Below are 24,558 nucleotides of genomic sequence, written 5' to 3'. Positions count from 1 at the left end.
GAAGGCGTTGGGTCGGTGTCACAACCAATTGTGCGCCTCCCCGTACTCTATCTGGGTCTGCATTCCCGACCCAATTCAAGAAACCGTATACCGGACCACCACCACCCCTTTCGTCAACTTTGCGCCCCCGGCCGCGCCACGGAAGTTCAGCACCCAGTCTCCAACCTCAACACCAATGCCCAGCGCCTTGAACGTCGCCATGCCGCCGCCTGTCTGCCCGCCCACCTCAGCCGGAAGCTCGGTGGCGTCACCCGCAGGGTCCAATAACTCGACGCCGTCGACCCAGCTGCCGGACGATAGCAGCACCCAGACGTCCTGCGCGGTGACGCGGCGAACGCCGCCCATGCTTCCTCCTCCGCCGCTGCTACGCTGCTGCACGCGCGCAAACGGAGGCAAGCGGTCCGCGATGCCCCGCAACGCGAGAGCCCTGGGTGGCGGCGGCGGCGGCGCCGGCGCGGTCGTGGATGACAGCGGGCCGACGACACGCGACCACTCAGCGGCGAACTCGGCACGCAGGTCAAAGACGGCGAAGAGGCCCTCGTCGCGAGCTTCGGCCTCGGCGCGGCGCATGAAGTCACGCACTGCTCCTGAAGCCGCAGCAGCGAGCTGAGTGCCGCCCTCGCGCGCGGTGTAGCGCAGATGCAGTACCACGTCGGCGATGGAGCCGTAGTCCCAGGCGCGGAGGGCCGCGGGCAGCTCGAGGCGCCAGCGGCTGTGGGCGGCGCCGGCGCCCTCGAAGGGGGCATAGCGCTCGTCACGGAAGCCCAGCTCGAAGGTGCCGGAGTCGTTGGTGGCGGAGCTGACGGCGATGGCGGACACGGGCACGGTGGTGATGGTGCGGAAGCGCGGGTCTTGGTCGTCGGGGGTGCGTGGGTAGTCGGCGGCGGAGCCTGCGGTGGGGGCAACGCGCAGCTCGCTGGAGAGGAGGCGCAGCGTGCAGCTGATGGAAGTGTAGGGTCCAACGACGCAGGGAATGGAGAGTGCAACGGACTTGATGCGCCGCTGGTAGTGGCCCGGAAAGTCCATGTCGAAGAGCACCTCAGGCAGCGTAAGGTCGCAGGCGGACGACTCGCGGAGACGTACCAGGGCTAGTGGCGCGACCTGCCGCAGCGAAATGTGCTTGGTGATCTCGTAGTCGTGGCCGCGGTCAGCCTGGTGCGCAGCCTCGAGCTGCTTGAGCCCGACGTACAGGCGCTCGGCGGCGAGCAGGCCGGCACGACTGGCGTCCCAGTAGCCAAAGCTGATGAAGTTCGCCTGCGAGGCATCGAGGCCGCGCTCGAAGGCGAAAGCCCGCTCCGCCCGCTTGGCCAGCTGGTAGGCGAGCGTGTATGTCTGGTAGTACAGCGATGAGATGCTGCTCTCCATCCAGGCGTACAGTGCCTCGTTGGTGTACTTGCCGCTCAGGAAGTCGCGTACCTCAGCCGCGTTGTCCAGGAGCTGCTGCTGGTTGGTAATGTCCTGCTCCGCCAAACGCACCTTTTGCTCCTGCACAAGGATCTGCGCATCGATGGTCTTGATTTCGTAGCCCGCGTTGTTGGCCTGGTACACTCGGTCCTGTACCTGACGGAGAAAGTTGGTCATTCGGTTGGCGTTGGAGGCCTCCGCTGTCATCGACTCCGTGCCGATGCGCATCTTGCGCGCTGTCGCGGCTGCGCCTTGGGCGAATGATGCCGGACCCCATTTGATTGCGCCGCCCAGGCCCCAGGGCGTGCCGTGTATGTCTGTTGTGGGTATCATGTCTGTAGCGAATGGTCAGTATGGCGAGCACAAAGGGGAAGATTGGAGGACTCACGTAGGAAGCTTGAGAGAGCCTCGATTTGGCCGATCCAAAAATTCTCTGCTGCTGCGTCGTTTGCCTTGTCCATGTCCAGCTTCTCGGACGGCAAAAGCTTGAAGCCCGCGCCTTCTGTCAGCGCTTCGAATCGGTTTTGAATCTCGGTGAACTCGTCCGACTCTTCCGGAAGCTTTGCCATGTCCTCGCCCAAAAGCTGCAAGAAGTACTTCATCCGGAACACGGGCGCGAGACGGCTCTGTCGTGCCGCTTGAAGGCTGAGATTCGCATCTTCAAGAGCCTGCTTCTTCAGCTCCATGGCGAGACCACCGACCGTAACCTCATGACGGGCACGGAGATTCGATAACGCCTCGGCATCGCGTTTTTCCTTGACTGACAGCAGAGTGCCAGCCATACCCTTAAGCTCATTGCAGAGCTCGAGTGCCTTCTGGAGCAGGAGATGAAAGCGATAATTGCTTATAGGCGTGTTGAGGTCGCTGACTACGCTCGCAAAGCTCAAGCCGGCCGCGGCCGCTTGCACCAATAACCCGGGATCAATCGGAGGCTCAAACAATGGTAGCTGCCGCACCACGCCGTTGATGTCCTGACAGTGGCGGATCTTGTAGAGGCGGTCATCGATCAAGTTGCGCACCTCGTCGAGCCTGGGGTTGTTGGGGATGCAGAAGTAACGCGAGGTTGCAAATCCAAAGATGTTTGCCAACACATTCTTGCCATACAGCTGACCCAGCGGCTTCGTACTCTGCTGGCTGAAGGGGAATGCCAACTCCATCTGAACCACCGCGTTGCCGAAGCCATCCCACTGATCAAGGAGCGAGTTGAACGTTTGGATCTTCTTTTTTCCCCGCCGAGGAATCCGCTGTGCCCTGGGACCGTACAGGTGACTCGCTTGAACGTAGAGCTGTATGGCCATTGGGATAGTCTCGAGCGTGTTCTGCATGAAGTACCAATCCCCGTACGCGATCAAAATCTCAATGTAACGCAGGGCAAACCACTTCATGTACGCCTGCCGGCGCGCTCGCGCCACGACGTGCGGCTCGAAGGGGTTCTCGCGCCACTCATCGATGACACTGCCTTCCTGAACCTTCATGTTAGGGTCGAGCATGGCGAACGTCTTCTCGAGTTCATTCTCCGCTAACACATTCTTGAAAGGAGGAAACTGCCAGAGATCGCCAGGAACTGGCCTAGGTGATCGTTTGGCGAAGGGGTCAAAGACCCAATGGGCCACTTCAAGGGCCTTGTCAAACTGCTGAAGGGAAAGCAGCTTGTTCATGAGCAACATAGGTGCATGAAGGCCGATCTCCCAATTGTAGATCGCATACGGTGTCTTCAGCTCATGATAGCTTGCGAAAGGCGTCGCGGGTTTGACCGCATTGCCGAACGCGGCCGCTAAGCCGTCTAGATCTGTGAGGTTGCGATAAAAGTCGTATATGCCTTCCACTGTTGGGGCAGTGGAGGCTCTGGCAAGAAGCTGACGTGAGTAACGGTCGTAGAAGTCGTATGTGTTTCCACCGCCGGTCGCAATCGTGGGCTTCAATGGCGTGCCTAGGGGATACTCGGCCACAGGGTCTTCGGAAATATAGTCCAGGGGTTCTGTCGTGGCTGGGTCGTCCTGATATGAATGCATCTGCAAGGCAAGAGACCCAATGCTGAACTGAAACTCGGTGAGAGTATGTTTCACTGCGAACGTCCCGGCTAGGCTTGAGGTCAACACCTGACCACCGTCAAACTGAAACCAACCAACCCCGCTCTGGGCGCTGCCTGTCGTGTCAATGGTGGCCGTATCTTCATTGCTAAAGACGCCGATGACGATGGTGGTATCTGGAGCTGTACCGAAAATCTTGGGCACAAATCGATATGACGATATCGGGAGCAGCTTCGGTGCTGTTGGTGGAGGGGCGGGCGAGCCATCTGCTGGTGGTTGTGGAGGCTCAGGAAGCTTGGCCACCTCCCCAGTCGATAGTTTCTTTGGCGTCCACTTGCCATTGCGATACTCGGTGTAACCCATTTTGATGGCCCAGTACGTTGCCGGGGTTGACGCATTCAGCGGCCGCCCACCACTCTCCTGTATGGTAGTTTTGTCATCCTCTGCTCGCACAGGGACTGTTTTCTTGCTGAACTCGGGCAGAAAGGCCAGAAGACGGCCATTCCAGACCACTGGCAGCACAAAGGATCCTGTCTTTTCGACTCTGCCCGTGTTGTCTTCTTGTTCGTAGGTGTTAATGTCTACTTGCATAGTCTCCCATGGCGACCAGTCTCCCGGCGTCTTCACATATGACTTGTACCGTCTGTAGAAGAAGGAAAATGGCGCCGTGACGGTCTTTGCGAAGATGTGTAACACTCTCGGTCCTTCATCAACCACCAGCCCAACAACTTGGAGGCACGAAACCTGGTCCACGCGATTCAAGTAGTCCTTGATGGCGCCTTGTAGCGCGTCCGGGCTCAGATCTTTCTGTAGAAGTTGCGCTTCCAGCGCCAGAAAGATCTCACTCTTATCGTCACGTAGTGTCGGTTCCAGCCAATTTTCTGGCCAGAGAAATACCTTTCGGTTGGCTTCCCACACACGATACCGCGACATCCACTCCCAGCGCCCGCGGTCGAAGAGGAAACCGTCGAGTCCATGGTCGATCTCCAATGCCAGCAAGCATCTCTGAACGAAAAGCTGAACGCTTGAAATGGCCTGTTTGATCCTCGATGTCTGAAGGCATGCACCCATTTGCACGTCAATGAGGAAGAATTCAAAGAGGCTGTCCGCATCCGTGACGCCCCACTTCCTGAGTGAGTCTTGGACGAGCAAGAACGCTATCAACGCATCACGCTGGTTGGCGCGCAACTTATTGAACAGTGGCTCCGCCACCTGTTCCCACGTGGTGACATCGTACCTCGATCGTAAGGCTTTGTGGATGCTCTCGGCAATCTGTCGCGACTCTTTCCAGAAGAACGACAGGGGCTTGGACCAGTGGAATAGCACGTCCGGGTCCACGCCAATCCTTTCCTGCAGCACCAGCGCTTTCTGGAGCTTGATCAACTCTGTTTCGCTGACAAAGCTCTTCGGGTTGGTCATATTGAATGCATCCTTCGCAATCAGCTTGGCGACCATATCCTCTTTCCAGTTGGTGACGGTTGAGATTTGCTTGGGCAGTCTCTCAGCTTCGTCAGGCTTCTTCGCCCATTTGAAGAAGTCAATCAGGGTCATGGTGGACATTGGCAGAGAGTCGCGAAGTGTCGTATAATCAGCCATGCGTTTCCATGTGTCAATAGTGAATTCATTGAAATCGACATGGCTGAAGTCATCCGGGTTGGCACTAAAGTAGCCAACCTCGGACGCTGTCAGGCCTAGAACATTGATCACAAGTCCCGCTTTATACAACTTCTCGAAAACTGTTGTGACTGATTCTGATGCATATCCCGGTAGCAGAGCCGACGCAGGAATGTTGCTAATTGGCAGTCGAGGCGTTTTCCATTGCACATTCAAGGCCGGCTGTCCCGTAACAACGAAGTCGTAGAGCTTCCCGCTTACGAGATTTACAGGGTCCGAATACCAAACGTTGGTAGGGTCGTCTTGTCTGTGCTGAAGCCTGACTTGTTGCTTGTCAATCGAGAGCGCTGGGGGTTCCTGGCTGAAGCCACCTGCAACAAAAGTGAAATCGTCACTGGTGCTTGGGATGAGGTATCCCTGGAATGAAGAGTCGTACGTCGGAGGGCTCTTTACTATATTGCGAAGAGTATGAATGCCGAACTGGCTTTCTGAGTCGGTGATAAGCTTGGTCAGGAGAAGAACTCGCGTCTCGGCGTCCGAAATTGAGGATGCTTCTGAGACGGTCTCGATAATTACTTGATCCGCCAATGTCATTCGTAGAAATGGCAGCAGTCCCTGCAGGAAGAACAGCGATTTTGGCCTCGCAGTGCTCTTGTCGATGGTTTGATCGGCGCCTGCGTTGCTCCCACTTGTCCCTGTCCCTGTAGAGTTCACATCAGTGGGTACGGGAGGAGGTGGCGGCAGGGCCGGTACATCGCCCTGCAGTAGTACCGCCTTCGCCTCGTCCTTGTTGGAGAAGATGCCAAATAGAACTTCGTCAAAGAACCTACCCGGCTTCTTAGCGACTCTCTCCAATGCTGCTGACCAGTCATTACTATTCGACAAAGCTTTGGCGACTGAGGCTTCCTCCACGGTCAAAATTCCGGTTACTTGTAGGGTGGCTCTCACTGGAGTCATGTTCTTCAGAGTGCTGTACTGCAACTTTGCCTTCATGTTTTCAGGAACCGTAATAGTAAGGTTGGGAGGTGCATCAGTGGAGTACACAGTGGTTCCATTGATTAGAGCAAGGATTGCGGCTGTCACATCTGGTTCGAATATCAAAGGAATTTTGCTGGAGAGGTTCGTCAAGATAGCTGCTGTGGTCTCCGTCTCATTAACATCGGCATGCTCGGCATTGACTTTGGATATCCCATCAATCATGGTCTTGGTAGCTTTCAGAATCGTGGCAGTGGTCGGTCCCAAGGGTTTTAAGGGATCATCGTCCCTGTTATTGATCAAATAGTCGATTTGTGGTAGTGTGTAGCCCTTGTCTCTGATCTGCTGCCATAACTTGACCATGTCAAGCGTGGCCCGGGGGCTGAAAAACGGCTGGCCACAGACTTTGATAACTCGCGGAATGAGAATAGGCTTCATGTTCAGCAGACGTCCAAGAACAACATATTTGTACAGCCTGGATATGTTGCCGAGACTTAGATCATCCTCGATTGCACCATCAGCCATTAACACAGCGAGAGTCTCGGCGTTGATTCGAAGAGCAGCAGTTATGACGGCAAGATGACTGGATATCTTTGTGGAAGTAGAGAGATAACTGCCTTCTGCGTTCGCCTTGAACACTGGATCGATCCCAGAGACACTGTGTACTAGGAAGAGCTTGCTGTACAGAGATGGACTTCCTTCAATCGAAATGTCGTACCATAAGGTGAGTAGCTGGATCAGGTCAAGGCCGCCGAGGTCCAATAGTTGCTTGATTGCTACGAGCTGCTCCAGCACCGCCGGTGTGATATACATAGGAGGATCTGGGCCTGCAAGGTTGCAGCAATCCTCTTCTGGTGGTTTTGGCTTGCTGCAACAGCAGTCGGACAAAGTGTGACCACAGGCCTGGCAGAGACAGCCACCCGAGTCAATCACCTGATTCCAGTCCTCAATGGTATCAGGAGTCTTGTCGGCGCTGGCATTTGTTTGAGACGAGGATTGCGTAATGCCAGAGAGTGCCTGATCGACTTCATTGATGGACCAGCCAAGACGACGCCAGAGGCGCAAGAACGCCTGCATGCGGTCCCACTCATCTGCTGTGAGGGGCGTACCGTCCAAGTGCTGGACTGTTACCCTATCGATATTGCAGGTCTCAGTAGCGGCGAGGTAGTGTACAGCTGGAGGATCTTTTCTCCCAAACGGAACATTCCACGTGACAAGGCTCGTGTCTGCTTGAACATTGGCTATGATGTGATTTTGGGAGATGTCTTGTTCGTTTTCGAAACTCGTGAGGGCCGGATCGACAATGTAGAGTGTCTGTAGGTGTTTGAGATGAGTGACATAGAGCGTTCCGTCGGCATCTCGCAGCGTGCTGTCGGGCGCGACAAAGGCCACCATGTTACCGTCCTGCCGCCGCACCGTACCCTCCCTGTCAAGATAGCCAAGATCTTCCCAACCACTGCCGCTAGGTTGAACCAGTGGGGGTATTTCTGCACGTGCGACTAGAGCCAGAGCTGGGATGTTTACCGTCGTATGCAGAACCAGGTGCCCCTCGATGGGTAGGCGCGGGACATCGCCTGACTCGAGGACGACAATTTTTCCAATCGCTTCAAACCAAGTTTTGAGCCAGCAGAGGATGTCGGTCTCGCTGAGACAGATATTGTCACAGTCGTTGACTTCGACCCCTGTCTCCTTCGCCCACGGCTTCCAATATGCTAGAAACTGGGCAAGGTGCCTGTACTTTTTGCAGGGATCATGTTGCTTCTTGTCAACCAGGGGCACAAGGTATTGATAGCTGAAGCGAATGCTCTCTAGAACGACGCGACTCCATCCGGTCGGCATGTTTGGGTTGGTATAACGGGTCTTAATCAAATTCACTAGGTCTTCGTAGGTCACATAAGCTCGTTGAAGAAGCTGCTTTTTGACGAACATGAGGCCAGTCTTTGCATCTGGGTCGGTGCTCTGCATAGCAGCTTCGGTGTCAAAGCCCCAGTAGATCCAGGCCTTCTTCCTCTTGATGTGGGTCAGGTAATCATCGTCGGAAATTGCGGCCTTCTTCTTAATAATCCAGAACTCCTTGGACCAGTATGACTCCCTTGTGATTGCGATGTACTCGGTCTGTGACATCTTCCAGAATTCAGACGTCGCAATCCGTTCCAGCGTCTGGTGATGTTGGTCAAGCAGCTTCCCCCTCTCTGCTGGCGATTCATTTGAGTTATCATCATCCGAGTACTTGCTTGCGAAGGTCGTGATGAGCTCGTAACGCGATGTTTTCATGAACTCGAGCAGGATGCGTGCCTCATCCAGTGCCTGGTGGTACGGAGCATTGACGATGGGATACACGGCGTCTCTGAGGATGCAGTATGCAGTGTAGTTTGTGTGCTGTGGCTGCGCTAGCAGCTCGCTCGAAGTTTCGTCATCGATGTTGAAGACGTCGAGGGTCAGACGTTTGGGTTTGTGCTTATCTTCCACATACTTTTGTTTATGCTCAACAAAGGACTCCATCACCTCGTTGGCCAGGTCGATGTACGGTAGGATGGTGTTTGTGTTCTCGCATGTGAGCTGGATGTTGCCGAGATCAGGTCGCCGCGCAAACAGAGCTTCAAGAGCTGTGCCTTCAATTCCCGGCTTTCCTGAGTTGGGCCATTTGGTCATATCCCAATGGAGATTATTGTTTCTCAAAAATTGAAGCAGCTCGACAAAGTACGCTGCTGGGCTGTTGATGGAGTTGCAATCGCTACACTCGCAATAGTCGAGACTGCCGAAAAGAGCTTCCAGGTCCACGACCGGCTTTGGGTCGGGGTCATCCTCAGCATCGTCATCGTCATCGCTGTTGTCGGCACGGTCCATATCTCTACCCCTTTTGTCGATAGCCTTGTGCAGATGATCAGTGAGCATGTTCTTGCGCTGTTCAAGGGTGGTTGTTCCATCGAGCGCAGCGATCCCGGTCCCTCGAGTCGTCTGTAGGAGGGATACAAGTGCATGATCATTCTGAACCCTGCTGTTGATAGCGCGACGGTGGATGTCTTTGGCAACATTATCGTCAAGCTTACCGTTCATAGCTTGGGTGAAGGCTGATTCTGACATGGAGCTAACGGCAAAGGCGGTCGACAGCCCAATCTCACGCATTGGTTTGATGGCCTCAGGGCGGTCCGTCATGGCCAGTGTTGTTTGCAGGCTTTTTAACGCACTGGATACATCTGACTGATTCTCCGCCGGGATGCCGGTGAACGCATTCTTTCGGCGAAAGGCAGAGCGGAGCAGGGTGCGTCTAATGTCGAAAGATTGTGGCTGGTTCTCGATGAATCTAGCCACGGAATGTCGTACAGTTTCGTTAGGGAACGGGCCCGCATCATCATCCATGACCATCCGCTGGATGATGCCGGTGGGTTCAAGTGCAAACAATCTCCGACGGAAGGCAACGGCATCGTCTCGATCAGGCGACGTTGGAGCGTGTCCATCATGACTCGCAGACTTGATCTTGTGCTTGCTTGTGCCATGGCTGCTGTTGTTTGCGAGCGCCGTGAGATCTTCAAGCCCATGAGATGAAGCAAGGGTTCGCAATGTGGAATCCGGCTTCAGGCTGCCGAGGATACCAGACACAATCTTTTTGTGCTGAGGAAAGAGCGGACTCAGCGACTCAAAGACTGCCTCGTCTTTCTTAGACAGCGTGGACGAAGACGCTCCATGGTCCTTGCGCGTCTTGACCAGCTTGTGCTTGAGAGCCTGAAAGGCGTCGTCGTTGCCAAGAGGCTTGGCCATGCGGAACTGCGGAACTGGAGCGAGCCGCTCCTGCCCGAGCGAGTGAGCTTGTTCACAGCTTGTCACAGCGTCTTCAGGGCGACGACTGTTATTTATTGTACTCGACGTGCACTGAGCATTCGGCCGATGTCCAAATTTGACAGAATCACAAACATTGAGAGGAGCTGATGGAACTCGGAGCGTCTCTCCTCCTTAGGCTGCAAAGAGACGCCCCGCATAGGCGTCAAGGCGGCCGCCATGGTACGCAAATTCTGGCAAACTCCCCAAAGGAACCCCGGAGAGCTGAGTTGCGCGAAGGAGCAACACGAGAGTGCTGCTTCATAGCAACAGAACTTTGCTCGTGTTCGTCTCATTTTGACTTGTCAGGCAGCGTCGGAATGAAATGACGTCTTGGCAGCTGAGGGGCAGGAGAGCGCTATAGGCTACGTTGCCGATGGCTTTTCGACCGGTGTACGCAGATGGCATTGCCAAGGTGGCCAGACCAGGAGAAACCAGGATATCGGGGGTACGAGGATCGTGAACTCGTATCTGCTACTGCGAAGGAGATGGAAAGGAGGAAACAATGCAAAGTTTCAATCGGCAAGGCTGACAGCTAGGCGTTGGGCGGCAGCAACTTCAACCTCGTTCCAGAGATTCGCCAAACGACATCAACGAATACGAGGTAGTACGATGCCTTCCGAACCCCAGCCTATGCCCGGCATCATGCTGCTACGATAGATTTCTGGAGCTTTGTCGAAGATGGTACACCAGCTTCTCTGCAGTTTGGTTCACTAAGCCATAGTTGCCTCACACCAGCGCAAGAGATGGCGGCGCTGAAACCCGGCGGGAATACGGTCGGGGGTGGGAGTGCTGTTCAAGGCATCAATGATCTGTCATCCACCACCAAGATGGCCTTTGCGGGTGGTGCACAGGATGGAGCCAACGTGCCAGTTGCGACCTCCAATGCAACAACCCTTGACACCAAGCTGCCGCAGCCTCCGGTGCTCTCGCTTCCCAAAACCGGCTCTGTTCATGGTATGGGCGAAAAGTTCAAAGTCAACTCCAACACCGGACTTGGGTCTTGCTCCATTCCCATCGCCACCAGTTCGGCAAGAGGTGTCCAGCCAACCCTCACTTTGGAGTACAGCTCTGGAGGTCGCAACTCGACCTTTGGACTCGGTTGGGATCTTTCGATTCCCAGGATTTCGAGGAAGACTTCTCGAGGTATGCCGAGATATGAGGACGGAGCCGACCCGTCTCGCGACGATGTTTTCCTCCTAGAAGGCCACGATGACCTTGTTCCCGTTTTCAAGCGAACAGGGGCCGGCGACATTGTTCTCTCTGCCGAGCGCACACCACAGGTCGATGAGCAGCTGAAACAGGGCTTTATAGTGAGGCGTTACATGCCACGGATCGAGAGTGCCTTTGTCCGCATCGAGCGTTGGCAAAGTTCAGCCGAACCACACGATCTCCATTGGGTAACAGTAACCGGAGACAACCAGACAGCTATATACGGCAGGACGACCGCCAGTCGCATCTGTGATCCCCTGGACCAACATCGCACCTTTGCTTGGCTGCTTTGCGAGGTCTATGATCAACGAGGAAATGCCATGCTTTTCGAATACAAGTCCGAGGACTCGTCCAACATCGATGTGCAACGAGCCTGCGAGGCTAACCGAACGGATGCCTCTCGACGGGCAGCGAAGCACATTAAGCGCATCCGCTACGGAAACACGGTACCAAACCGTGACCCTGTCAGCTGGGATGCACAGCCAACTGCGGAACTCCTAGAAGGGACCTGGTGCTTCACCACCGTCTTTGACTATGGCGACCATGAAAATGAGATGCCGATGGTTGCCGAGTCACGGTCCTGGAGCTGCCGTGACGACCCGTTCTCGTCTTGCCGTTCTGGTTTCGACATCCGCACCTATCGCCTCTGCCGCAGAATCTTGACGTTCCATCATTTTGACTCGGAGCTCGGAGCGAAGGACTATCTAGTCCGCTCCACCGATCTGACCTACGATGAAAATGAGACTGCTACACTATTGGTGTCAGCCATTCAGTCGGGATACACTATCTCCAAGTCCTCGAGTGGTGCGCCGTCCTACACAAGGAGATCACTTCCTGCTGTGTCGTTTGACTACTCTACATTCCCTTCAGATGTCGAGCTGGCATCGCTTGTAGCCCAAGACATAGATAGCTCGAGCAGCGAAGGACTCCCGATCGGCATCGCCGGCCCAGGCTATCAATGGATTGATCTGCACAGCGAAGGCCTTTCCGGTATCCTTGTGCAAGACGGTAGGAACTGGTATTACAAGCGCAACACAAGCGCGAGCAACCTTGTGCCAAATGACGACGGCATTCTCGAAGCAAAACCTCGCTTCGAGCCTCTTCAACTAGTTCCGCAAGTTCCCTCGTTTTCCGCCCATGGTAGCTCCAGTGCTCGCGTCCAATTTGGAGATGTTGCAGGTGCCGGAAAACTCGACGTCGTTGTCACCATACCAGGGGCCTGGGGATACTTTGAGCGCGAAGACAACGAGGGCTGGACCGACTTCCGGACTTTTCCTTCTTTCCCGCCCATTGACACAAGTGACAAAGATGTGCGCTTTTTAGATCTCTCCGGTGACGGACTCCCAGATATTTTAATTTGTTCCGACTTGGTTTACACCTGGTTTCCGTCGCTCGGCCGCGAAGGCTATGGCCCACCGTCCTGTGTCGCGCAGCTCTCGGATCCAAGTACTGGGCCACACTGCCTGTATTCCGACCCCGAAGAGACCATACACTTTGCAGACATGACAGGAGATGGCCTCGCTGACCTCGTGCGGGTGCGGAACAGCGATGTGTGCTACTGGCCCAACGTGGGGTACGGGCGTTTTGGGAGCCAGGTCAGCATGGAGCATGCTCCTCGTGTCGATGCCGATACTATATTCAATGAAGGTCGTGTGCAGCTGATCGACCTCGACGGTAGTGGACCTGCAGATTTGCTTTATCTGCATGCGAGTGGCGCTGTTATGTACCAAAACTACAGCGGCAACGGCTTCTCTGGCCCTCGGTCGATTGGCAATGGGCTCCGCGTCGACGATATGATACATGTATCAGTGGTAGATCTCCTCGGAAACGGAACTGCCAGCCTAGTATGGAACTCGGCGCTTCCTTCTGATGCGTCCCAATCTATGCGCTACGTTGACATTTTCCGCGGCCAAAAACCTCGCCTGCTGACTCGGATGTCCAACGGCATGGGCAGCGAGACTCGTATCACTTATGCACCATCGACTCGTTTCTATCTCCAAGCTCAAGAAAGCAATAGCCCATGGAAGACGAAGCTACCATTCCCGGTGCACTGCGTGGAGAGAGTAGACATGAGGGACAGCATCAGCGATAGACGGTATACAAATCTCTTCGCATACTGGCACGGCTTCTATGACTCAATTGAGCGCGATTTCCGTGGCTTTGGTATGACTGAGACTTGGGACTGCGAAGAGTTCCTCGCTCCATCCGAGCAAGAGCCGGCTTCGAATCAGGGAAAATCGTGGCGGGTGCCACCAGTGCACACCAAGACGTGGTTTCATACTGGTGTCTACTTGGAAGACGGTATCATCAGTCGGCATATGTCGGATGACTACTTCCAACCGGCTGGAGCAGGTTCGGGTGCACCGATCGCCCCATTCACCCTGTCGGATAGCACCTCCTTGTCGCCTTCTCGACTCGAGGGGGAGTCGCTGCGTGAAGCTTGTCGCGCGCTGGGTGGCCGGCTCTTACGCAGCGAGGTCTACGCAGACGACGGGAGCGATGTAGCACACATCCCGTACACTACCGAAGAAACAAGCTACCGGATCGAGATCTTGCAGGAGGTGCAGGACGCCAACAAGCATTGCGTCTTTGCCGTCGATCCGCATGAGTCGATCAAGGTCGAGCATGAGCGGGACGTCGCCGATGCCCGCGTCCACCACACCATGGTTCTGCAGCGTGACCGCTTCGGACACGTCATGAAGAGCATCGACATCGCCTATGGCCGTCAAGCAGGTCGCAGTCCTCTCGATCCGGCCGATATAGCCAAGCAGGAGACCCCTATTTTGAGCTACGTGGAGGTCGACTATACACAGCTGATTGACGGGGGTCCTAACTACATTCTTCCCAGAGTGTGCGAGAAAAGGCAGTACGAAATTACAGGATTTCGAGTAGCAGCTGGCCGAGCTCGATTCATACCCTCCGATTTTGATGCCGATGACTTCGCGCCCCTCCGCCAGCTGATAGAATTGTCCTTTGAGGACAGTTCCACATCAGCGAATGCCTTGACAAAGCGTTGTGTCTCGCGTTCCAGGGTACTGTTCCGTCGTGATGATCTTGCTGGCCTGCTACCCAAGGGACAAATACAACCTCTTGGACTTCCGGGCCTAGCCTACAAGCTCAACTTCACGCCGGGTCTGATCGAAAAGGTGTTCAAAAGGCAGCTTCCAGCGCGATCGGTGGAGCTGCTGATTGGTCCCGGAAGCTTGGTCCTCACAGACAAGAGTGGTACAGGATGCGGCTACGTTGATCTGGATGGCGATGGGAACCTATGGAGCGTCAGCGATAGCCACAGCTTCAGTCCCGAGGCAGCGGCCTCTCCTGCTACCGAACTCGCTGCTGCCCGGGCGTCCTTTTTCACGGCTCGTCGCTACACGGACCCCTTCGGCCACGCCACTGTTCTGGAGTTTGACCAACATTACCTCTTTCCCCTCAGGGTCATCGACCCCAGCGGCAACCAGACAACGAACAGGATTGACTATCGTGCTCTCAACGTCAACGAGCAGACCGACGCCAATGGGAATCGGCAGGCAGTTGCGTACGATGCATTTGGTCTACCCAGCGGCACGGCGTACATGGGCAAAAGCGGCGAGCATTTGGGCGATTCGCTCGAGGGCTTCGCTGCAGATGTGACTCAGGACGATCTCGACCAATTCTACGCCCATCCCACCAGCAATGTGACGAACAGACTGCTCGGGACGGCCTCGTCGCGCACTCTGTACGACTATCAATGGGTGCCAAGTACAGAGAATGGCGACGGCGAGCGACCCCCTTACTTTGCAACCATTACCAGGACGCAGCACGTGAATAACTTGCCGCCAGGTGAGGTATCGCCAGTGACCATCACTATCTGCTATCTGGATGGCGTCTACTCCTCAATCCAGAAGAAGGCGCTCGACTCCCCTGGCCCGCTCGATCCGCTCGATGAAGACCCCAATGCCGCAGTAGTCAACCCGCGCTGGTCCACTAGCGGTTGGGTAATCTTCAACAACAAAGAACAGGCCGTCCGGGAGTATGAGCCCTTCTTCTCTGATACGCACGCCTACACACCGAGCCGCCTGGCTGGGCCTGCGGCCACGCTATTCTACGACCCCATGGGCAGGCGCGTTGCTGCGTTGCACCCCAACAAGGCATTCGAGAAGACAGAGTTCCGCCCCTGGCAGACCACGCAATTCGACGCCGTGGACAACATCATAGCTGACCCACGTACGGACTCCACCCTGAGCCCCTTCATTGCGAAGCTCCCGCCATCCGACTACCTCCCGACGTGGCACGCGGCTCGGATCCATGGCGCCCTGGGACCCGACGAGCAAGCCGCGGCATCGCAGTCGGCCACCCACGCGAACACTCCCACAGTGATACACCTCGACGTACTGGGCCGCGTTGTTGCGAGCACCGCAGACAACGGGCCCGACGGCCTCCTGACCACGCGTACCACCTACGATTTCCAATCCAACGTCATCGAGTCCGTAGACGCACTCGGTCGCGTCGTCACCCGCGCTTCTTTTGATATGACGGGAACTGCGCTGTGGCGCACCACAATGGACAAGGGCTCTGATTGGGCCCTTCCCGACGCCACGGGCAACGTGCTTACAGTGTGGAACAGCCGTGGCGCACGCTTCAGCACTGCGTACGATGTGCTACGTCGACCTCTCGAGTCTCGCGTCCAGGATGAGACCGGTCGAGAACGTGTAGTTCAACAGTTCGTGTACGGTGACACGCTTGCGTCCCCGGACCCCGATGGCAGTGGCAACAACAGCAGCAGCAGCAGTAGCACTAATACCGCATCATCAAACCTGACAAACAACATGCGTGGTCGCGTCGTCCGGGTCAATGACGAGGCCGGCGTCTCATCCGTTGACGCCTACGATTTCAAGGGCAATCCACTACGTACCAGCCGGCGAATCGCCGTAGAGTACAAGGAGTCCGTCGACTGGAGCCAGCCTGTGCCACTAGAACCAACGACTCACGAGTCCTCGGTACAGTACGACGCGCTGAACCGGCCGTTCCGTCTGCGTTCGGCCGACGGTACCGAGGAGGTGCGCGAGTACGACGAGGCCGGGCGACTGCAAGCCTTACGCATCAACCTGCGTGGGCAGCGACCGCCGGACGAGGATCTCGCACAATGGCCCGTGGCACTGCACAGCATCACGTACTCGGCCAAGGGCCACGCCGTGCGCATGACCTACGGCAACGGCATTTCGGTGCAGCACCGCTTCGACGCACAGACGGGCGAGCTACGGCAGATGGTGGCCATGCGTGCGAGCGGCGAGCGCGTCCAGGACTGCACCTACACGTACGATCCCGTCGGCAACGTGACGAGCGTGGTGGATGCGGCACAGCAGGCGGTCTTCTTCCGCAACGCGCGCGTTGACAGCAGTAGTCGGTACAAATATGACGCCACATACCAGCTGGTGCAGGCCACGGGACGTGAGGATTTGCGAACCGCTGGGACGGCGCCGACGGCGGTAGAGCCACCAATCCCAGGAAATGCGTCGACGATCGTGCCAGATGACGGATCTGCTCTGGCACGCTACACCGAGACATACACGTACGATGGCGTGGGTAATATCCTGTCCGTGAGGCACGCCGGAGACGCGGCACAAGCGCCTGGCTGGACGCGCACCTACTCTTACGCTGAGCCTAGCCAGATACCCGGGCTGGCGGCGCAGGGCGGTAACCGGTTGAGCAAAACGCAGGTGGGCGACACGACCGAGGTGTATGGCTACACTGGCCCCGCCGGGCGTCGTGGGCACCTCACGGCTATGCCGCAACTCGCACGGCTGGAGTGGGATGTCCAGGACCGGCTGCGCTGCTCGGCGCGGCAGCGTGTGGGTGGAGACGGCGCCACGCCTGAAACCACATACTATGTCTATGGGAGTGATGGGCAGCGGGTGCGGAAGGTCACGGAGGCATTCGCGCCGGCGGGTCAGGTGCCGCGGCGCCTTAAGGAGACGCTGTATATTGGGAATACGATGATCTTCCGTCGGTACGGTGGTGGGGGTGGAGGGCATGATGAGGGGGACGGCAACAACAGCGACCGAAATGGCGATGCGAACGACAACGGCAACGGAAATAACACCGACCCACCGATCGTCCTTGAGCGGCACACCTACAACCTGCAGCTAGCGTCCGAGAGCATCGCCCTTTATGAGGCGCGCACGGTCGGTGACGATGGCTCACCGGCGCAGCAAGCACGGTATATGCTGCACGATCTCACCGGATCAGCACGCGCCGAGTTCGACGATACATCGCAGCTGCTGTCGTACGAGGAATACGCACCCTACGGGGCCAGCACGTATCGCGGCGGCCTCGCGGTAGCAGCACGCACCAAACGTTACCGGTTTGCAGGCAAAGAGCGCGACGAGGAGAGCGGCCTGTGCTACTTCGGGGCGCGGTACTATGCGCCGTGGCTGGGCCGGTGGACGAGCCCTGATCCGGCAGGACTCAAGGACGGGCCGAATGCGTATAGGTTTGTGCGGTCGCGACCCAGCTGCCGCGTGGATCCGGATGGGCGTTGGTCGATCGATGTGGGGACGGTGGCGGCCGCCGTGGCGATTGGCGCTATAGGCATTGCCGCAGTGGCATTGACGGGCGGCGCGGTGCTCGCCATGGCGCCAGCTGCGGCCTCGGCGGCCGCGACGATTCTAGGAGGGTCGGCGGCCACAGTTGCGGCGGTGGGAGCAGGCGCCACCGTGGTGGCTGGAGTGGCTGCCGACGCCGCCGTCGTCTACGGCACATATACGGCTGTCAAGAGCGTGGCGCAGGCCGCTGAGACCATCAGCAGCTTACGGCGTGATGTTAACCCGGCGACGGGCGAGAAGTACACGGACCCGGAGGCGTCGCAGGCTGTAGCCGGCGTGATCCTCGACGTTGGTAGCGCGGCAGCTACCTTTGCGGGCGCCCCCAAGCACTTTAAGGGGAGCATGGGCGGCGGCGGCGGTGGTACGGGACCGCAGCCGATGATGCAGCTCGCTGCCGCGGGTGGGGCAAGAATGCCAGTGCCCCGAGCAACGGGGTCGGCACAGGCGCTGACGCAGGCGTCTACGGCGCCTAGTATCCCGACGACGGCTATGGCTATGGCGGCTGTTGGGGCTCCGGTGGGGAAGAAGGCGGCCGCACAAGCCACTGGCGGGGGCGGAGGGGGAAGTGGTGGTGGTGGTTCCGGCGGCGGGACAGGGAGCGGAGGAGGCGGGGGATCGAGTGGAGGAGCGGGAGCCGGGGGTAAACCACCCGTGGTACGAGGCGTCGATTACGGCTTCCACCAGCAGCGGTTCCAACAGATGGGCGAGCAAGTGGGCCGCGACGTGCAGATGACGGTGTTCCAGGAGAACTGGGCCGAGCTGCGCAAGATGGGCGTCTCAGAGGAGATCGTGCAGGCGATCAAGAACACCGAGCCCGGTAAGCGCGTCCTCACGTGGAAGGGCGTCATGGGGACGGCGGCCCATCAGGTCTTGAAGTTGCGGGTGGCCATGGATCCGGTGTTGGGCAAGGTGCTCAAGTGGGTGGGCGACACGCCGGGCGTTTTCAAGAGCCAGGGCATCGGTGGCAAGCCGGACTTTCAGTATATGGGTGTTGAGCCGTGGGAGTTCACCACGCGGGCGTCACGGGGTGTGCATGAGGGGCGTCCCGGCTGGGAGGGGAATGTGAGTTACTCGCTGTACCAGGGCATGGTGCCGCACTGGTGGTGGTGGCCGAAGAGCGGGAGCGGCGGCGGCAGCGGGCCTTGAGAGGATGGGGCAGGGGGTGGAACAAGAAGTGACATTATTGTGGACGAGCGTCCCAGGCGTTGGCAGCTCTCAGCAGGACGAAGCATTAGGAATAAGACCCGTTGGTTAATGTCTTCCACATCCCAGTTCTCGGTCTGTCTTTGACGGGCGCGGCGTTATGCGGAAACAATCCCGCCTATAGTAGCCCCCATGGAGTCGCTCGTACTGGTGCTAAGCGTAGGCGCATTCTTCTTCTACAATACCTCCCTTCTACCCAGTACAGCTTCTGTAGCTTCTTCTATACCCTCTAGCTACCGAATGTCACAGCCATGCTATCATCTACTCTCAAGCGAAGTCGCAACCGGCCCGGGCAGTATGTTCACCCACGTGGACCCCAGGCAGGATCCATCTCCCGCTACCCTCTCAGCCAAGCAGCGATGCTCCGTCAACAATCTCGCACATGTCCGCCGAGATAATGATAGCATCCGTCGCTTCGAGACTGATCTGCAGCTCCGGTATCCATCCTGAGGTCCCAAGCATGCCATGGCCCATGTGCTGGAGCACCACGCGTAAACGTCTGTGCCTACCTTGCGCGTTAGCGACCGGTCCCGCCGCAGGAATTCCCGTGCACTTGGTAGAAGCTGCCCAGCTAACACACACCCTCAGCAACCGTGTGGCTCCGCTGATAAGCTGCCGGGACCGGCAAGTGTCCGTGATGCTGGAACAGCATGTATAAGACCACCGTCCTGTATTCTGGCAGGCCTCGTTCCTGACTGACCTCGTTCGAGATTGAGGCTTCCGAGAACCACACAGCTCGACTTCAAGAACCAACGCCATGCTATCCAAGGAGAAGCTCCGTCTGAGCCGGCCCTTCAACCAGAACCTGGTTGTCGGCGCCATGCTCTTCTGCTTGCCCGGCATGTATTCAGCCATCACGGGCCTGGGAGCCGGTGGAGGGAAGCCGTCGTCTCTCGAGGTCGCCAACAACGTCAACGCCATCATCTACATTTTCTTGGCCTTTGGTTCGCTGGTCGTGGGCTTCGTCCTGCACAAGCTCACGCCGCGCATCTGCCTCATCATCGGCGCCGTCGGCTATCCCTTTTATATCGGTGGCCTGTGGTACTACGACCGCTCCGGCAACAGCTGGCTGGTCTACGTTTCTGGGGTGGTGAGCGGCATCTCGGGAGCCTTCCTGTGGACGACTGGAGCGTATATTGAGTTCTGCTACCCGGAGGAGAAGCACAAGGCCATGGTAAGTTGCTCTTTCTCCTAGATCTTGGAATTGCCTGTGCCAACCATGGTCTCCCGCAGTATATTTCCATCCAATGGGCCCTTCGCTCAGTCGGCGCCACAGTCGGCGCCTCGATCGCCTTCGGGTCCAACTTTGAAGCCACCGCGGCAGTAGGAGTTTCGACCGGGGTCTACATCGCCTTCATCCTCATCCAATCAGCCGCCATCCTCATCGCCGCTCTCCTGATCGTGCATCCCTCCAAAGTCGTCCGCGACGACGGCTCCCACATCGCCATCTTCCCCAAGAAGTCGCTCGTCGCCGAACTGAAAGGCATGGCCGTCGCCGCCGTCGATCCCCGCTACCTCATCCTGGCCATCCCCATGTTCTGCTGCGAGATGGCCCTCGGCTTGCTGAGCTCCGTCAACTCCCGCGCCTTTAACCTGCGGACGCGTGCGCTCAACAACCTGATGTTTAACGTTATTCAGATGTTCGTTCCGCCACTGCTGACCAAGGTCCTGGACAGCAAGCGCATTGCCTCGCGCCGTCAGCGTGGCTTTCTAGGCATTGCGATTACCGGAACCATCGCGTGCGGTGGTGCGGCGGGCCTGGTGGGGTGGGTTGAGAAGAATGGCTTTGACGATTCCTCGGCGCCTCGCGCGTGGGACTGGACGGACCATACGATCTGGGTGCCGATGCTGATTATCTACTGGTGCTTCGGGACGACGTATGCTATAAGCACCTGAAACTAATTTGTGCAGTGCTAACGAAGAACAGGTACGCCGGCTACCAAATGGTGACCGAGTACACCCTCTCGTCCACAACCAACGACCCCGACAAGCTCTCCAAAGTCGCCGGCCTCTTCAAGTTCTACTCCTCCCTGGGCATGTTCCTCTCCTTCATTCTTGGCGGGCAGGGCGTGGTGTTCCGCGGCCAAAGCACGTTGCAGCTGATCCTGTACTTCCTGGGAAGTATCGCCATCGTCTACATTCTGTGGCGGAAGATTCTGGAGACCAACTACTTCACGGAGAGCAATGTTATCGTGCCGCACGATGTGGAAGAGAAGATGCGCGTCGAAGGCAAGATCGACGACGAGGTCTTGAGGTCCGAGGAGGAGAAGGAGCGGTTGGCGGCGGCACAGGCGCAAAGCAAGGCGGCGGCGGGTGGGAAGGGGGTGGATGTTGAGGGGGTGCGGGAGGTGAGTTAGGAGTTTGTGAGGACACTGCTCGACTCTTTTTGAGTGGGTAACGTGTGTGCGAAGGGCCTTGAGGTCAGTTTTCCTTGCTCGCCCAGGAGCGGAAAAATTAGACAGATGTCCTTCTCCCACCGTCTATACATGAACAAGGCACTCTAAAACCACCATCGGTCAGCCCAATTGACAGGCACTCGCTGAACCATGGGCGTGGACCGACTTGTCTGGACTATCTGAACTAACCTGCAGCAATCCTTGGACCCCGCAGGGCATACAGCACATCTCTTGGGAAAGCATATGGTGTATGGGTATCACTAGCAGTGATTTTGGGGAGCTCGCCACGACCTTTCTTAAACGCCCCAGTACTCACACCCTCGGCGTAATCATCTCCCCCGCCCGCCTCACCGCAGCCCCTTGGGCTTGGTGAACTTATCCGCCGGCCACCCCTCCCTCATCCTCTCCTCGCTAGCCTTGAAGATGCTTGGGATGCCGACGTCCTCAAACGCGGCTCCGTCGCGAATCATCCTCGCCAGGCCCTCCGCCGACAGGAAGATATGCGGCATGCCGGCGCCGTTGAAGCCGGCGCAGATGTACTGGTTCTCCTTGCCTGGAACGGCGCCTATGTGCGGGTAGCCATCGGGGGTGCCACCCATGACTTTAGAGGCTGTGTGTCAGTGATGTACCAAGGTTGGGGAGGGGAGAGAATCAACTTACTGCCCGTCCAGATCTTGTCGATCTCCACACCACATTCCTTCCAGTCGGCCCAGGCGGTCTCCATGCGGCGCTCGAAGTACTCCCTGGCCTTGTCCGGCGACAGGAGGGTGGCATCGTCCATGGTGCCGACGAACTCGGTCAGATCCGCGGGGTATGCCTCCCTTGCGCCGCCGACGACAGCGCCGCCATCCGCCCGATGGATCAGGTAATCGACCTGGCCATCCTCCTTGAAGATGTTGTAGGTACACGTCCTGACCTGTCCCCTGGGCGCACCACCCTTCTTATTAACCTTACACGCCGTCCCCTTCAAGCCAACAATCACCCCCTCATACGCCGGCACCACGCCCGCCGTATACGCATTAGTGGCGAACACGACCTTCCTAGCCCTGACCTCCCCCCTCTCCGTCGTCTTGACACTGTAATACCCGTCCCCATCCACCCCCTCACTCACCCCCACCACCTTCGTCCCCGTCTGCAGATTCACCTCCCCCAAGATCCTCTCCGCCAGCCCACACACAAAGCGATACGGCCAAAGACTCACCGCCGGCACCGCCAACGCGCCCGCCACCGGCCCCTCCACGCCCGTAATCCGCGCCAATGCCTCCTCGCCCCACTCCTTCGCATCCAACACCTGCACCTCCCGCAGCACCTCCGCCGCCGCCCGGCCTCCGGCGTTCCGCAACGCCGCCACGTCCGCCACGCGGCGTTCCCAGACGTCGCGCCGCATGTAGACGTCGAAGCTGCGCGTCACGAGCAGCTCGCAAGCGATGGCTTCCTTGTCGACGACTGCCTTCAAAGCGGCGAGGTGCGCGAGCTGGAAGGCGCCTAGCTCGGCGGCCTCGGCGGCCGAGTGGTGGTTGTGCAGGTGCTGCAGGTGCCAGAAGGGGAGTTTGGCGTGGCCGCCGTTGCGGCCGGTGGCGCCGGAGGAGAGTTGGCGGGCTTCGAGGATCGTGATGGTGGGTGTTGGGCCGGTGGTGGTGGTGGTGTTGGTGGTGTTGGGGGAGGGGGACCGGAGGAGGTGGTAGGCCAGGGAGATGCCGGTCATGCCGGCGCCGATGATGAGGATGTCGGTTTTGGGGGGGAGGGTGGGCGTGGAGCGGTGGGTGTCGAGGGGGTGGGGTGGGGTGCGCCAGAAGGGGGTGGTGGATGTGGCGGAGGGGAAGGTTTCGGCGGCGGGAGGGATGGGAGGGAGGTTGGTTTGGGGGTTGATGAGCATGGTGGTGGTGGTGATGTTGGCGTGATCCTCGATGAGGGTTGTTCGACTCTGGTGGGGGTCCTGTTCACTGGGGGGTTATGTGATGCTAAGTTGCTACGTGAGCTGGTGTGTTGTGCCCTAGCTCTGGCGCGTCAATTGCCGGTGAGTACTAGGCGCTTATTTATCTTTCTCTGGCCTTGCAGATAATCGACCCAAGCACCCCTCGCAAGGAGCGTGTCGCATACTAGCGGCGAGCCGATATAGCATGAGAGGAGTGGGTGGTAGTTCCGGTATCCCAGATCATGCATCATGACGCCGATTCAATGTTGCAATAAGAACGGCAAGTTTGAGATAATCACTGATAACGACTGACAGAGTTCCCGCCGCGCGGTACTTGTATACGCCGGCACGACTCCAAGCACGTTGGGTCATTGGCTGGGGCGTATGCTTCCATGCCGGGGGTACGCTGAGTTGGAGAACCCCTAGTCGTAGCGAGCAGGCACCAATATTGCTTGCATGAGCTTGTGCAATGTCTGATGCTTCGCACAAGGGGTTTGGCATGATCCAATCCACGATGTGACCCTACACGGCAGGTGTTGTTGAGATCGTGTGTGGTAAGGCATAGATTCACTTGCTCATCCAGCCACAAATGGTGTTCCGCTCCTGGACTTGTCGATTTGTCTGTGGGGAACCACTGTGCCATTGTATCCCGCGCGCCGTGTCCAGGGACCTTTAGGTGGGGGTGGCCCTCGCTCTCAGCCCTGATTGTTGCGCCGAACCAGACGTTATCACGCTGGAACAAAGGTGCGATCAATCGCCGCTGACACCTTGACGCTCGCGAATACACTGTATGAGCCAAAGTGACTTCACCCTCACGAACAAGACACATTGAACGGATATCCAAACCTACTGCTCCCACATCAGCCGTGGCAGTACCCCAACCAACAGGGCCATTCAGACCTGTGACTGTCAACACCGCACCGGAACGAGCATATTGACTGGTGGGACAGCTCACAGCACAGGTGCAGCATGAGTATACCATATGTCACGTTGCAAACTGCGAGCGTGAGTCTTCTCTTGGCTGCCTATAGTTGTTTTTGGTTTGACAGTAGTGCCCAGGAGTCGAGGATGTGGCCGAGACTGCCCGCCAGAATCAACCGAATATCCTTGTATGTGAAGCTCTATCAGTGCAGTACCAAACAAACAGTTCTGTGCCTCGGTGTGCACTCCTGCAGAGGCTGAACAGATCCAAGCGATAGCCCGCGCCACCAACCCCGGGATAGTAACGTACGCTATACCCCACGAACTTTAAGCTGACAAGGGCCCGGCTGCGATCGCGGAGCATCTGTCCGTTGTCGTCCCTAGTATTCTGGATTCAGTAGAGCAGTGACAAGGACATCAGCATTGCACGTCAGAGGTCGTAGAGATGAAAGCCTTGACCCGGCGACGACCAAAACGCAATGCTGCCCTGC

At 57.6% G+C, this 24,558-nt stretch overlaps 5 protein-coding genes across 5 annotated transcripts; 3 read left to right on the top strand and 2 right to left on the bottom strand.

Moving 5' to 3' along the window:
- Window positions 1-75: 75 nt before the first annotated feature.
- On the bottom strand, window positions 76-9,782 carry HMPREF1541_03108 (uncharacterized protein; the record flags this gene model as incomplete). Its single annotated transcript, XM_008717460.1, has 2 exons — window positions 76-1,739; window positions 1,793-9,782. 2 exons carry the CDS (start codon window positions 9,780-9,782, stop codon window positions 76-78), a joined length of 9,654 nt encoding a protein of 3,217 aa, XP_008715682.1.
- An 887-nt stretch (window positions 9,783-10,669) lies between these two features.
- Window positions 10,670-18,778, top strand: HMPREF1541_03107 (uncharacterized protein; the record flags this gene model as incomplete). Its single annotated transcript, XM_008717459.1, has 1 exon — window positions 10,670-18,778. The coding sequence occupies one exon, from the start codon at window positions 10,670-10,672 to the stop codon at window positions 18,776-18,778; it is 8,109 nt and encodes a 2,702-aa protein (XP_008715681.1).
- Window positions 18,779-19,592: 814 nt separating this feature from the next.
- HMPREF1541_03106 (uncharacterized protein) lies at window positions 19,593-21,192 on the top strand (the record flags this gene model as incomplete). The annotated part of the gene is made up of 3 exons (XM_008717458.1): window positions 19,593-20,009; window positions 20,069-20,712; window positions 20,763-21,192. The coding sequence occupies 3 exons, from the start codon at window positions 19,593-19,595 to the stop codon at window positions 21,190-21,192; spliced, it is 1,491 nt and encodes a 496-aa protein (XP_008715680.1).
- Window positions 21,193-21,578: 386 nt separating this feature from the next.
- HMPREF1541_03105 (uncharacterized protein) lies at window positions 21,579-23,107 on the bottom strand (the record flags this gene model as incomplete). The annotated part of the gene is made up of 2 exons (XM_008717457.1): window positions 21,579-21,832; window positions 21,892-23,107. The coding sequence occupies 2 exons, from the start codon at window positions 23,105-23,107 to the stop codon at window positions 21,579-21,581; spliced, it is 1,470 nt and encodes a 489-aa protein (XP_008715679.1).
- A 1,008-nt stretch (window positions 23,108-24,115) lies between these two features.
- On the top strand, window positions 24,116-24,345 carry HMPREF1541_03104 (uncharacterized protein; the record flags this gene model as incomplete). The annotated part of the gene is made up of 3 exons (XM_008717456.1): window positions 24,116-24,151; window positions 24,206-24,255; window positions 24,294-24,345. 3 exons carry the CDS (start codon window positions 24,116-24,118, stop codon window positions 24,343-24,345), a joined length of 138 nt encoding a protein of 45 aa, XP_008715678.1.
- Between the last annotated feature and the right edge of the window lie 213 nt (window positions 24,346-24,558).

The sequence above is a fragment of the Cyphellophora europaea genome (assembly GCF_000365145.1).
Source record: "Cyphellophora europaea CBS 101466 unplaced genomic scaffold supercont1.3, whole genome shotgun sequence".
Lineage (NCBI taxonomy): Eukaryota > Fungi > Ascomycota > Eurotiomycetes > Chaetothyriales > Cyphellophoraceae > Cyphellophora > Cyphellophora europaea.
Note: the sequence above shows the minus strand (reverse complement) of the source record. Positions and strands in the feature narration are given on the sequence as shown.